The 12,872-nt window shown below is 48.4% G+C and overlaps 1 protein-coding gene across 2 annotated transcripts in view; it reads right to left on the reverse strand.

Moving 5' to 3' along the window:
* The window catches only part of LOC119456530 (uncharacterized), a 61,973-nt gene that overhangs the window by 45,171 nt on the left and 3,930 nt on the right, over positions 1-12,872 (reverse strand). Inside the window, exons 3-5 of one of the 2 annotated variants that reach the window (XM_037718359.2) lie at positions 11,695-11,767; positions 8,840-9,115; positions 6,990-7,103 (exon numbers count right to left, since the gene is read on the reverse strand). In XM_037718359.2, coding sequence (XP_037574287.1) covers positions 6,990-7,103; positions 8,840-9,115; positions 11,695-11,767 — 463 coding nt within the window. The remainder of the gene's footprint in view (positions 1-6,989; positions 7,104-8,839; positions 9,116-11,694; positions 11,768-12,872) is intronic. The other variant, XM_049669943.1, reaches the window with a different exon arrangement.

Here is a 12,872-nt window from a genome sequence, read left to right on the forward strand (position 1 = left end):
GTTTTGAAAAGTGCAAGCCTCTTAGGGGTCCTGAACCACCCCTCGGGCTTGGTGAAAAAACACATTCAGCAGATATCATCACTGCTGTGAACTATCTCAGCCAAATTTCACAGTCCTAAGCGGAGCATGAAGTTGCCTTTTCCGCAAACACCCTCTTTTCAAACAGAGGCCTTCACCTCACCATTTACGAAGCTGCTGGCAGCTGCTATATGTCGTCATTTATATTCTCATAGACGGCTGATATGGGCCAATAGCTGACATCAATCAAGAAAGGTATTTGGATCAATGCGCTGCTTCTTACTATTGCTGTGTATATTAATTGACGCAGTTAACTAAGCAGGCTGAAGTAAGAAAATTTGCATTTCCGAATTTCAAGAAGAATTGTGGACGTTGGACGAAGCCGACTGTTGTCGGCCCACCCTAGGCCATGCTCGCCCACAGAGAAATGAAGCTCTGGCTGCTTATCAGAAGGGAAGGGGGGGAATGTTGTAGATCTTGAGTTTTGCCAATTTTGATTAGTTTTCAGCACTCAACTTCCCTTGATTCCCACAAAACTTAAACCCAGACCACACGTACGCTACGCCTTCTGTGCCTCACAAGGAACGCAAGCCAGCGCACACTCACTCCTGTCGGCTCTTGGCTAGACGTATTGGCAGACATCCCTCCGTACTGCGCTACTGATAAAGATTCAAAATGCGCAATTTAGATTTGTCTACTATCCCTGTAGAACAAAGCTGGTATACACCAGGTAGCACGGCTAGAATGAAGCACACAAACACAAGCACGCACTCCAACTTTGCATAGCAAGTGCACAACAGTTAGGGTGGCTACTACAGTTGTATGTAACTGAGTCTTATTGTGCCACACCGGGTGTCTATCACCGAAGCGACGAGCGCTCCCCCCCCCTGCGTTGTTCTGGGCACCGAAACTAATCCCGCGACGAAACAGGAATGCAATGCGGGTGACATCCTGCAGCACCAAGCATTCTCCGCGACAAATCAAGAATTAGACGCGAGTGACCTCAAGCTGAACAGGCCTTCTCTGCGACGAAAGACGAATGCGACGTGGGTGATGTCAGCACCCGCCCCGCCTCGTTCCTGCCGATGAGGAGCCAAAAAGGAATTTAAGGCAGAAACGGCCCTTTGTGAGGAGAGAGTCGCCACCAGTCGCCCCGTCGGTCTGATGCGCTCTTACTGCTATTTGTATGCTATTACAAGCTATAACCTGCTACATCTGTACATATTGTATAAAGCTTTCGCCTCCTCTTCGTCTGCTCCAAGAGTCCGTCTCTCGTCCACGACCCCGGGTCACAATAGTCTGCAGCCTAACGTAGATACAGCGCCTGCCGTGGGGTACCGCCTTGCGCCTGCTCGCCATCGAGATATGTTGAGAACTGTGTGCTTTTATGGGTCTCTGTCAGCGACATGGCTCAGGAGCGTGGCAACAAGAGCCGGCCAAAGTACCTAAATTGTACTACGACAGGCACGGCCAGTCTCTCGCACACATACTCTAGACCAGCCATGGGACAGGTCGTCTGCTTCTCGAGTTGCACACCTTTGAGATGCGTCGCCTCATGGGGACGTGTTCTCATACAATCACTTTCTGCGATGCTATTTCTTTACCGTGACGTAGTACACGGCGCGTTGTATGGTGTGAGCAGTTTTGCTCAATCAGCCAATCAGCGTGTACCGAAAGTGATACAGTTAAACCTGGATATAACGAAATTGACAAATCCCCGAAAAACTTCGTTATAAAGGTGATTTCGTTGTACGCAGGTTCGGCACGAAAATTCGAAAAAGAAACTCCTACCGTATTTACTCGATTCTAATGCGCCCTCAATTGTAACGCGCACCTGTTTTCCGTTTTCGTCGAAGCACTCATCCTTGGAATGTCACACCAGGTACCGGATGCGTGGACGCGTGTCATTTCGCACAAGCGCGAGGCATCGGAAACGAAGAGCGAGCGTCACGATGGCGTCGTAGCGTCGTATAGCGTTACTGTAGAACCCCGCTGTTACGTTCCCGGGGGTACGTTTTCCCGGCTGTTACGTCGTTTTTGGCTCCCATAGAACGCAATGCATTGGTAACCCCGCTGTTGCGTCGCAACTGTGGGACCGTTCCTGCATAATACGTTGCGAACTGCCACCTGCGCCGGCCCGAGCCGCCATTTTGACTTTTCATGTTGTATGGCTTGGTGGCTTGACGATGGCATTGGCCGCCCAAAGTGCCGAGGGCAACAACTATGACGTATTTTCAGTTTCCGTCAGCAAAAGTATGGCCCTTGAGATCCCTATTTGCTATATAAAGATGGTGTCTCTGACGCGTTGTGGCCCTAAAATTGGTTTTGGTTCATAGATATTCCGTATAAAGTCCAAGGGCGATAACGCAGTCGCCGCGCGCTGTATGCTGTATGTGCGAGTGAAAACGTGCGAGGGAGCCAACGACCGCGTCTAAATCTCGTGTGCGCAAGAAAAGCAGGGAGGAAGCACGCCTTCTTCTGTTGCGCTCGAGGCGCCGGCGAGGAAGCGAGGGGGGAGGGATAGCAGGGCGGCGTTGTACTGTACTCTGGCATCAACTGCGTACTGCGCGGTGGCGCGCGGTCGCACGGGCCGTATCTTGAAAGCGATCTGCATTGTGGCAGAGTCTAGCAGTGTTGGTGCGTCGGGGGCTCGTAGCTTTGTGCGTGCTGTGTGTTCTCGGCACCGAGTTTCTGTTGAAGGGATAGACAACAGCACGAAGGTCACTTTGCTCGCTTCTCCAGCGGCGCTTCCACTCGCCGCTGTTGTGCCATAGTACGTGCCAACCCTATCATCGAGGCGACAGGAACTCCGATTTATCTGCGTCGAATGGATTCGTCGCGGGTAATTGCAACCAGCACCTGCCATCATTGCCACCCGTCCCTCTGGGTCCTGTCGACGAGTCGCCAAGGGGACGCGACGACACAATACGACGCGGGTGCATCAGCAACCGCCCGTCTGGCTCCTGTCGATGAGGAGTCACCGCCAAGGGGATTTAAGGAAGAACTGGCCCGTTGTTAGAGGAGAGGGTCGCCAACGGCCGCCCCGTCGGTCTGGTGCGCTCTTACTGCTTTTACCAGCTATCACCAGGTAATGGTAGCTATTACCTGTTATTACCGGCTATATCTGTATATATTTGTACATAATGTATAAAGCTTTCGTCTCCTCTTCTTCTGCTTCAAGACTCCGTCGCTCGTCCTCGACCCCGAGACACAACAGTGGCTGGCAGTTTATGGGATCGGCCGGTGTTGGCTACATTGGTGTGGTGAGTGCTACGTGTTTGCTTCTCTTTTCGCCAGACTCATTAGAGCAGGTAGTCGGTAATGGTGGTTTGGTGTTGTTAGTTATTTTTCTCTCGCAGACCAAGAATATAGTGTCTTGTGGGCTGAGTTACAGGGGGAAGAAACACAGGGTGCACTGTAAATACGGATAAATTTAAAATCCAGGAACTCTTCAAAAGTTGTGAGCCGATGGGCATTTTGGTTGTCCCTGCGGTAGGCAAAAGTCAACAATTGGAGCTTTTACAGAATGAGGAAGTGAGTTGGGAGGAGGCCGATGAGGCCAGGAAAATTGTTTCGTAAGGATGGAGCGAAGAGCGATGATTTCTGAAATCTCCCAATGTGATAGCGATAAAGACGGGCTTAGTGCCTGAGTTTGCCCTTCATGTCGCCAGAACTCGCTAGTACAAGTAGGTAGTTGCTAGGAGAGTAACTATGTGTTTTCTGGTGGGCACCGTTTTGGGAATTCACCTTCTTTAAAAAAACGAGTTTAGTTTTAAGTAAGGGTGAAGTTTGAATCCAAACGAAATCGCTCTGGAGAAATTAAGAGTGCAAGACGTCCTTCTAATTCGCGAGGAGTTAGGCATTTCGGCCGACTCCGCAAAAACTAAACAAGCAGTTCTCGACGTCATGAAGGCAGGCAGAAGAGGTGACGGTCGAGGAAGCTGATGAGGACGAGCGACGGAGTCTTGAAGCAGACGAAGAGGAGACGAAAGCTTTATACATTATGTACAAATATATACAAATATAGCAGGTAATAACTGGTAATAGCTGCCATTAGCTGATGATACAGTAAAAGCTCGATGATACGAATCTCACGGGGTCACGAAAAATATTCGTATTAGCCGAAATTCGTATCATCGAAACACAATTAAAACTACTGTCGAATCTCGATAATTCGAACTCGAAGGGGCCCGAAATTTTGTTCGAATTAAAAGGACGTATTTTTGAAGTATTCGTGCACCATAGCACGATGCACGAACGGTGCGAGTCGTGAAATATCGCGGCGCGGAAGTGCGGGCCACGAAACTGCCCACGCCGGCTAACGGTCGCTTCCCGATAACGACAGAAAACGAAGCTTCAGGGAGCGGCACACGGGTGCGCGCGGAGACCGTCGAGGGTGAGGGAGGAGGGCGGCAGGGAAGCGTATTTGGCCGCGTCAACTCCGCCGCTTCGGTGGCTCCCCTCGCCCTCCCTCTCAACTCCCTCGTAGCTCTCTCACCTTCGACTCCGTGCGCACATCTCCGTGCGCGCTCGCCGCCGTGCTGGCGCCAGCTTATTTTAGCCGCCCCCTGAAGTTTCGTTTTCTGCCGTTATCGGGAAGCGAGCGTTTGTGGGCGTGGCAGTTTCGTTGGCCCGACTGTGCCTCCGCCGCTGCTTCCCTCTGCGCTGCTGCCGCAGCGTGCAAGGTCAACATGTGACTTCACTGCCATTTTATCCGCGTGGCTGAGACGTCGGCACTAGTGTGTGCTAGAATACGGTTGTCTAGAACACCCTAGTCGGCACGTACACGCTTGTTCCGGCGCGATGCAGAAATGGCGACCTTGCAATTTGAGAGAGAGAGAAATTTCCGCCGCGGGTTCTTTTTTTTCCGTTCCTTCGCGCGCGGCATTGACAGGTCTCTCCTGAGTTTTTGCTCTATGGCGGTGTCGGAGCAATGCCGGTCGGAGGCGCCGCCGCGTTATTTGGCGCGCTGCTAAGAGCATTGTCGGTGCGCGGTATGTTCGAAATAAGCGTGTTCTAATTAACGAGATTCGACTGTAGCTAAATTAAAGAGTCAGAGGTGAACTCACTCAGGCACATGTATGTAAAAAGCATTTATTTCTTCAAGCGCCACCGCTTCAAACTCTTCGCGCCCAGTCGCGGAGTCCGCACTGTCCGGCGCCGCGCCTCCGCACCAAAAGAGAAGGAGAGAAAGTGCGTGACTGCGCGCTGTTCTCTTTCGCGGCCGTCGGTCGGGCGGTGTTTATTCGTATCAACCGACGCAGGCTGAAAATCGATTCGTAACAACCGTTCTCTAGCACGTTGCAAAGTAATGGGGCTCGGCCGGGACCACAAAAAAATTCGTATCATCCGGAAATTCGTATTAGCCGTGATCGTATCATCGAGCTTTTACTGTAGCTGGTAAAAGCAGTAAGAGCGCACCGGACCGACGGGGCGGCCGGTGGCGACCCTCTCCTCTAACAACGGGCCGGTTCTTCCTTAAATCCCCTTGGCGGCGACTCTTCTTGGAAAGGAGCCAGACGGGCGGTTGCTGATGTAGCCCGTGTCGTATTGTGTCGTCGCGTCCCCTTGGCGACTCGTCGACAGGACCCAGAGGGACGGGTGGTGATGATGGCAGGTGCTGGTTGCAATTACCCGCGACGAATCCATTCGACGCAGAAAAATCGGAGTTCCTGTCGCCTCGATGATAGGGTTGGCACGTACTATGGCACAACACCGCCAGCGTTTGACAGCGCGTGTCCGCGCTCATCGAGTGTGATGTGTCACAGCGTGTACCAGCGCGTCGGCAACATCAACTGGAAAAGGAGAGAGTGCTGGATTGGCGGGCTAGGCGAGCTGCAGCAAGCGGCAGGATTAGGTTTGAATGAAGGGAGGGGGAAAGGTCACGGCCGCGGCGGCAAGATCGCCGGGTCTAGGGATGCAGGCCCGTCTTGTACACGTTCGCACGCACGCACACGTGCGCTCGCTTTGCATTCCGTCGCAGCGGAGAAGGTGCTTCCGGTTGCCGCTCGGGCAAAAATGACAAAATTTGGGGTGAAATATTAAGGTTGTCGGAGGGGAAAATTCGTTATATCGAGGGGGTCTCCCGCTGCCACTTCGTTACGTTGAGGTCTCAAATACATGTGCTTCTATGGAGTAACAGCGGGGAATAGAAAAACTTCGTTATATTCAGGAATTCGTTATATGGAGGTTCGTGATAAGCAGGTTTAACTGTATTTCTGAAAGTGACTGTCCAAGAATATGTCCCATCGTCGAAGCTTGCTATGATAGGAATCTCTTCAAAGCGAGTACGGAGTGCAGTATTTTTCGCTGAGCTGATGTGCACGCTGCCAACAAACTTGCGCGAGTGAAGACTATGCTTCAGTCAAGCCTCCAAAATCGTATAATTGCCACAGAGAAGTGCTAAATAAAATGTGCAACTCATGCCACTTGGTACCAGAAAAAACAACTGCATGCCGCTATTAGTACACTATAGAACAGCAAAGTGATGACCAACGTTACTATAATAACAGCGACCGGAAGCATGTGTTGCCAACAGTGCCAGTCATTTCCTGCTGAAAGAAGTAACACAACATTGAAGCGAGTTGGCCTAATGCTGTAAGCACGACACCATAACCAGCGCCACCCAGCTCCTTCGGAACAGAGGACATTGAGGAGGAATGCGAAAGATAAATGTTGCGGCTGCAGTATCTATGCTCGCACTAGGTCTTGTTGAAAATTTATTTCGGTAATATATTCCCGGGAGGCACAATACTCGTCCCAAGGCGTTTTTGAGGTTTCAGAGAAAAGTGATTCAAGGCTCTTTTAGGTTCTGCAAGATAGATGGCATATATTACACTTGTGTCTCTAACATGTTATTCCTTTAACTCTGTACCAACCTGTGCAGTTGAAAGTTGCAAGCAAGGGTGAACATTAAATGACAGTGAATGACACATGTTGACAAGGCCCAACTGGAGGAAGCCCAAGCTCACCTATGTTTGGATTTTGCCGTATGTCAACTACCTCCAGGACAATGTTCTTGACGAGCAGATCGTGTAAGGCAGAGGCACCAGCATTGCCAACATTGCAGCTCTGAAGGTCAAGTGCTGCCAGAAAACAGAAAGTAATCACTAGAGCAGATTACAAATAAACAAAACTCGCTTAAATAGCCCCTGAAACAGTTTGGACAAATTTTGTAGACACGTATAGCACAGCTACAGTTAAACATTTGCACCACAATTTGTGTGAAGCGTCTCATATTGAGAGAGCTACGGACGATTACAAGTTACCCTGCTCCATAGCCATGCTTTTTCTCCTTAACTCGCCTCCGCTCATCTCGTAAAACGTCCAGGCCCAGTCACCTTGCGCTTGCGTTTACCAGAATACTGGACATGTGAAACACTATTGTAGTGACGGCCACAAACATGTAGATGCTAGTGCCGATCCGATACCAACAACCAGCGCTGCAGCCACTTCGCTCGCATATTTGCCTTGCAGAGGGACACGATGTCACAGCTTGACATGTCGCCGATCGCTAGGTTTGCAGCCCAGAATGCAAGGGTGAACCATGGTGCTCACAAAAAGACAGCTCGAGACCAACACATACCGGGCAGCTCGCATCAACACGGAGAAAATTGTAATACAAGCAGACGACACTTGCTGTATGCCGGAAGTGCTCGAGTGTAGTGATACATTGTCCTTTTGCATTCTCTTTCTGTTACTCTCTTCATATAGAAACAAATGAACTAACATTTCAACTATTACAAACAACATTTGTTCACCATAATGTTGGAAAAATTATTGATGACGTGCCCTGAGCAGCCAATCGAATAGCTCGCCCTACTGACGTCATATGGTCAAATCGCATCGCCTGGTCAGGGGCGGCTGAAAACTCAGCCGAGTGGTGTGCTGTGATCAGTAGCAATGTGCCTTTTTAAAACCTTATAATAAATTACACACTTTACGAAGAGCACTTACATGCGTCAATTAATGATCAGAAGGACCTACCCTAACGACTCAGTATGTTTGTACAAAATCATCAAAATTGTTACAGGGTCCATTTAAACAAAATGATGGTTTCAACTTTGGTTGGCTGCCCAAGGCGCAATGTTAACAAATTTGGGCTAAACAAAATGCATCCTTTAGTGAATGCTGGTTAAATGGAACTTCAACCAGAACTACCAGCTACCTTATTGCCATGCACAGCCACGGCCGCGCTAGAAAAGGCGACGTGCATCAACCTGCCCCCCACCCCCCTTGTGCGCACTTGATCACCGTTACTGCGAGCTCACTCCCCTCCCCCCTTTTCCCTTGCTTGCATGGGAAGACGGCGCTCATCAAGCCATCATTCTTGTCGACCCAGCCTCGCACCCAAAGCATACTACACACGTGGCGCGACAGGATCTTGTTGCACTTGAACTATATACGGAACATGGTGCTGGTCCACTTCGACAGATGCTCTTGGTCACGCAGAGCACAATTTGAGAGGTGCGTACGCAAGCAGCCGCTTGTAATTAAACCAGTTGATCATCTGCGTCTGCAGAGTTACCATTTATTGTCTCTATAATTCATCGCGGAGGCAGGGAAATTTCGTTATATTGAAATCTCGTATAAACACACTTCGTTATACTAAGGTACTGAGGTTTTAAAATACATGGTGGTCTATGGCCAAGAATTTATAAAATGTTAAATACTTCGCTATGTCAAGAATTTGATTATATTGAAGTTCGTTACATTGAGGTTTAACTGTAGAAAGTCTTCTAGTAGTGAACTCGGGTTCCTCGTCCACACACATAATGTTGGCATTACCATGGTATTACTATGCACAACGCCGGTTACCCACCCTTGAGGCAGAGGTTATCTGTGAGAGCTTCCGCCAAGGCACAGATGCCCTGGTCTCCCAGTGGGTTGCGACACAGGCTGAGTCGTCGCAAGCCGCGCAGCGAGTCAAGCGCCAGAGCTCTCTGGCGCAGCACACCCTGCCACAGTGCCCCTTGGCGGCCGAGGCTTTGTTGGCGCAGGAGCCAGTTGAGCAGGCTCGCCTCACTGCTGCCCAGTCGGCAGTCGCACAGGCTGAGTACACGCACGCTCTCTTTTTTGCATAAGGCATGGCAAAGCACTGCAAATGAAGGGTGCTTCGAGTGAGCCTAGCTTGGCTACATACAGCTATAGAGGTGACAGCACAACTAAAAAAGCAGTTTTACAGCATAGTTCCCTCACAAAACCACATCTTTACAACACGGACTATACAGCGTAATTTACTGCCACAGAAAAGGCCCGCTTCTTGGTCCAGACTGTCACTGCTGATGGCCCTAGATGTTGCTAGTTGATAATGCCCGTGCATGGGCATGAGTGATCCGTCGCTACAGGGTTGCATGTGATGACACTTGTTCCCCTAGTGTTTGCACCCGTGACCTTAAAAACACATTTTCCAGATAAACCCTTATGGTACATATGCCAAGTCATGCCTTGTCCTCTGAGCCTCCTTTTCTGTGTTGTCATGTTGACCCACTTTACAATTACATTTAAGACATAAAACAAGATGCTCTTGCTACAGACTAGTTAATTGGTAAATTGGCCAACTACTAGTGAGCCCACCCCCACACACAGCGCAGGCTCTAGTGCACCTAGAAATGTAAAGGCCAGGAAAAAAACCCCAGAAGATTTGGGGGGGGGGGGGGGGGGGAACAAGGGTTTTTCAGGTTTTTTTTTTTTTTTTCACAGAGAAAGTGCAATAAAAAAAGCATTTAGATTTTCACGTACAGTAAACTCATACTTGCAATTATCTGCAGTGCAGCATATTGTTCTAGAAGCAATGACAATGACGAGAAAATGGCAGCACAGTTTTCAAATGTAGCGGAATACAGCACAGCTTCTGGGTTTTGGTCCAGGACTGGCTTTTGGAACTCCACGAAGCACATGGAACCGTCAGCTTGGTGGCAAGACCCTTGCATTAATCGATCGCTGAAACCTATATACGTATACCGTACTTTCCAGACTATAAGTCGCACCCCCCTCAGAACGACAGTCTTACCGAAAAAGAAAGAAAGAAAGAAAAAAAAAAAAACGTATATAAGTCGCATCAGTGTACAAGACGCACCTGTTCATTTGGTAAGCGACAAAAAAAAAAAAAAAAAAAAAAAGAAAAATACAGCAACGTTTCATTTCGTGAACACGGGTCACATGCAAGCGTATCGGTGCCATCCCTATAGAATTGCAATAGCAATAATATGGACACTCCAGGCACATTTCTGCCATAGTAGTCGCCTCGATGTTCCGTATAAAGTCCAAGGGCGATAACATCGTCCCTGCACGCCATACGCTATATGTGCGAGTGAAAGCGTGTGACGGTGAGGCGAATCGTGCACAAGGGAGGAAAGCAGGAAGGCAGCGCGGGAGGGAGGAGGGGCAGCTTGTACTCTGGTAGCATCTGCTCAGTTTGCACAGCGATGCGCATCGTATCTTGAAAGCTATCTGCAGATGCCACGACTTTGGAGTCGATCGACTCGCGGTCGGCCTGCCGCCGCTTGCGTTGCTGCTCCGTCTTTCTCGCACGGCGCTCGGCAACTCGATCACGAGATGAAGCCGGTACCTACATAGTGCGCACACAACCCGTAACAACTACCAGAAGAGGTCAACCCAGCGTGCTTTGCGTGGCCATAGCATCCAATCCCATTTTGACGGCAGTTTATTCCGAAAAAAAAAAAGTATACAAGTTGCACCGTTCTATAAAATGCACTGACGAAAAATTCAGAAAGAAAACACGACTTATACACCCGAAAATACGGTAAAGCTTCTAGGCAGATACCTTTGTCATCTGCCAGTTGGGAATGAAACAGGTTTTTGTTTGGAAATATTCATAACAAGCTTTCCAACAGTTTCACAAGTAAATATGTTTGAAAACTCATCTATGAGCGATCAAATTGGAATGTGGAAGCAGCCATGTTGAATTCCAGAATGAGTGTCCAGCGAGAGCGACTTGGACAGTGGTGGTGAAAATGACAGCCATGCTTCACTTTTTTAACTTTGTGATTAAACTGTAGCCCCAAAGATGTCAGAATGGCTTCATAAATTTTGTGGCATTTTAATGTAGTATAAGCAAATGCTTCCAGTTTGAGTTTGTTTACTTTTGAAAGCAATGTAATCTTTCTCTATTCAACTAGCTGTAATCAGACATATGGGCCACTATCTTGTACGCGTTTGAAAAGCCGACATCTGCTTTCGTCTCACGCGATTGCCCAGGCCATGCCTATATCACAGCCTAGGTCTATCTAGGCCAATCGTGTGAGGCAAAACCGAACGTCGGCTTTTCAAACGTGTACAAGATAGTGGCCATGCTTGACACTTGCATGTGATGTCATTGTCACATCAATTTCTACCTCGCAAAGCACACTAGGTAAGCACACACTAGCCGAATTCAACTGTGGGCCTTATGGGCCCTGCAAGGCCCACAAGGGCCTTGCAGCACTGAAAAAAATGCCAGGCCTCTGACACAAAATAGTGTACGAACATGCTATGAACTTGCTCTGCTTATTGCTACACTTCAGCAACGCCAATGAGGTCACATCAACTATCCAGTTGCATGACATTACCCTGGTTAGCCCAGCAACATAGGAGCAATAGATAGCTTGAAGAAACAGTGCAAGATTATATGCAGAAAAATATAATGCACTTTAAAGAGAAACGTCTTGTTTTTACCTTCCAAACCTTGTTTGCCAAGTGAGCTGCCATCAAGAGTGACAGTTGTAAGGGACGCTGATGTGCGGACACCCTGAAAAGAGGAATGTTTATTCACCTTAGTGAGCAGTCATAGCATACCCATTGTTACGCATGCCTTAAATGTGCAACTTCCTTTATAAATCGAGGTTATCTAAGTGTTCATAATGACACATGTACATTGTTTATCTTTTCCTTGTGAGCGTTTCTCACCAGTTAACAACTGTTACAAAGTTATCTCTCAGTGCAAGACGCGCCTTCATGAATTGGAACTTTCTCAAATGTTGTCGCCGATTCTAGAGTAAAAAAATCTTGCCTAATCAGATTGCTTGTGCGACTCGAATAGTGGCATACATTCTGGAAGGAATGCAAGCACCAGCGATTACGATGAGTCATGTATAAATAGCTGACAAACTTGAGAGATTTCGACGACCCACGACTGTGCTCACTGCTATTGTTCTGTGTTACTTGTACACCTGGGCACAAGTTCGCTCAATAAAGATTTAGTTTAGTGACTTGCAGTTGTGCCACCGTTTGCTCCTTCATTATCACTACAATGTGACAATAATATACTCCATATCACACTGTAAGGCCAGTAACCTCTTCAGAAAATTTGCAGTGCCTTGTCTCACCTACACATGTTCTGCTACAAAGAATGTCCCACACCTTCAAGACATAGGCCAAGATCATACCCACTGACCTTCGCACAGGAGGCTTCACAAGCTTGTGCAATGTCATCAGAACTTGAAGACAGTCTCCAAATATTGCTTTCTTGTTTGAACCCCCCCCCCCCCCCCCCCATGGTAACTATTGTTGTTTCTGCGTACCAATTTTCATGTGGCATGGCAAAGTAAATAAGTGCTAAACCACATTAGTACCACCACTATTAACTGGTGTGGCCATCCTTGCAAATCCCAGCACATAAACAGCAGAGCAAGACACTGATATTAACTAACGTTCACCAATGGATGTAGCTGTAAAGGTATTCAGCAGAAGGTTACAGTTGGTGCAAAGAAACACAACGCTGTATGGAAACGAGATTTCAGTGCCCACTTCATCTATGGGGTCTTGTTCTTGATATCACATGGTATTAGGCACTGTGGTATTTCTCAAAGCCCAGGTGTAACTTTAAATGTGAAATCCCATCATAAAGCACAAAA

Source organism: Dermacentor silvarum, chromosome 6 (genome assembly GCF_013339745.2).
Source record: "Dermacentor silvarum isolate Dsil-2018 chromosome 6, BIME_Dsil_1.4, whole genome shotgun sequence".
Taxonomy (NCBI): domain Eukaryota; kingdom Metazoa; phylum Arthropoda; class Arachnida; order Ixodida; family Ixodidae; genus Dermacentor; species Dermacentor silvarum.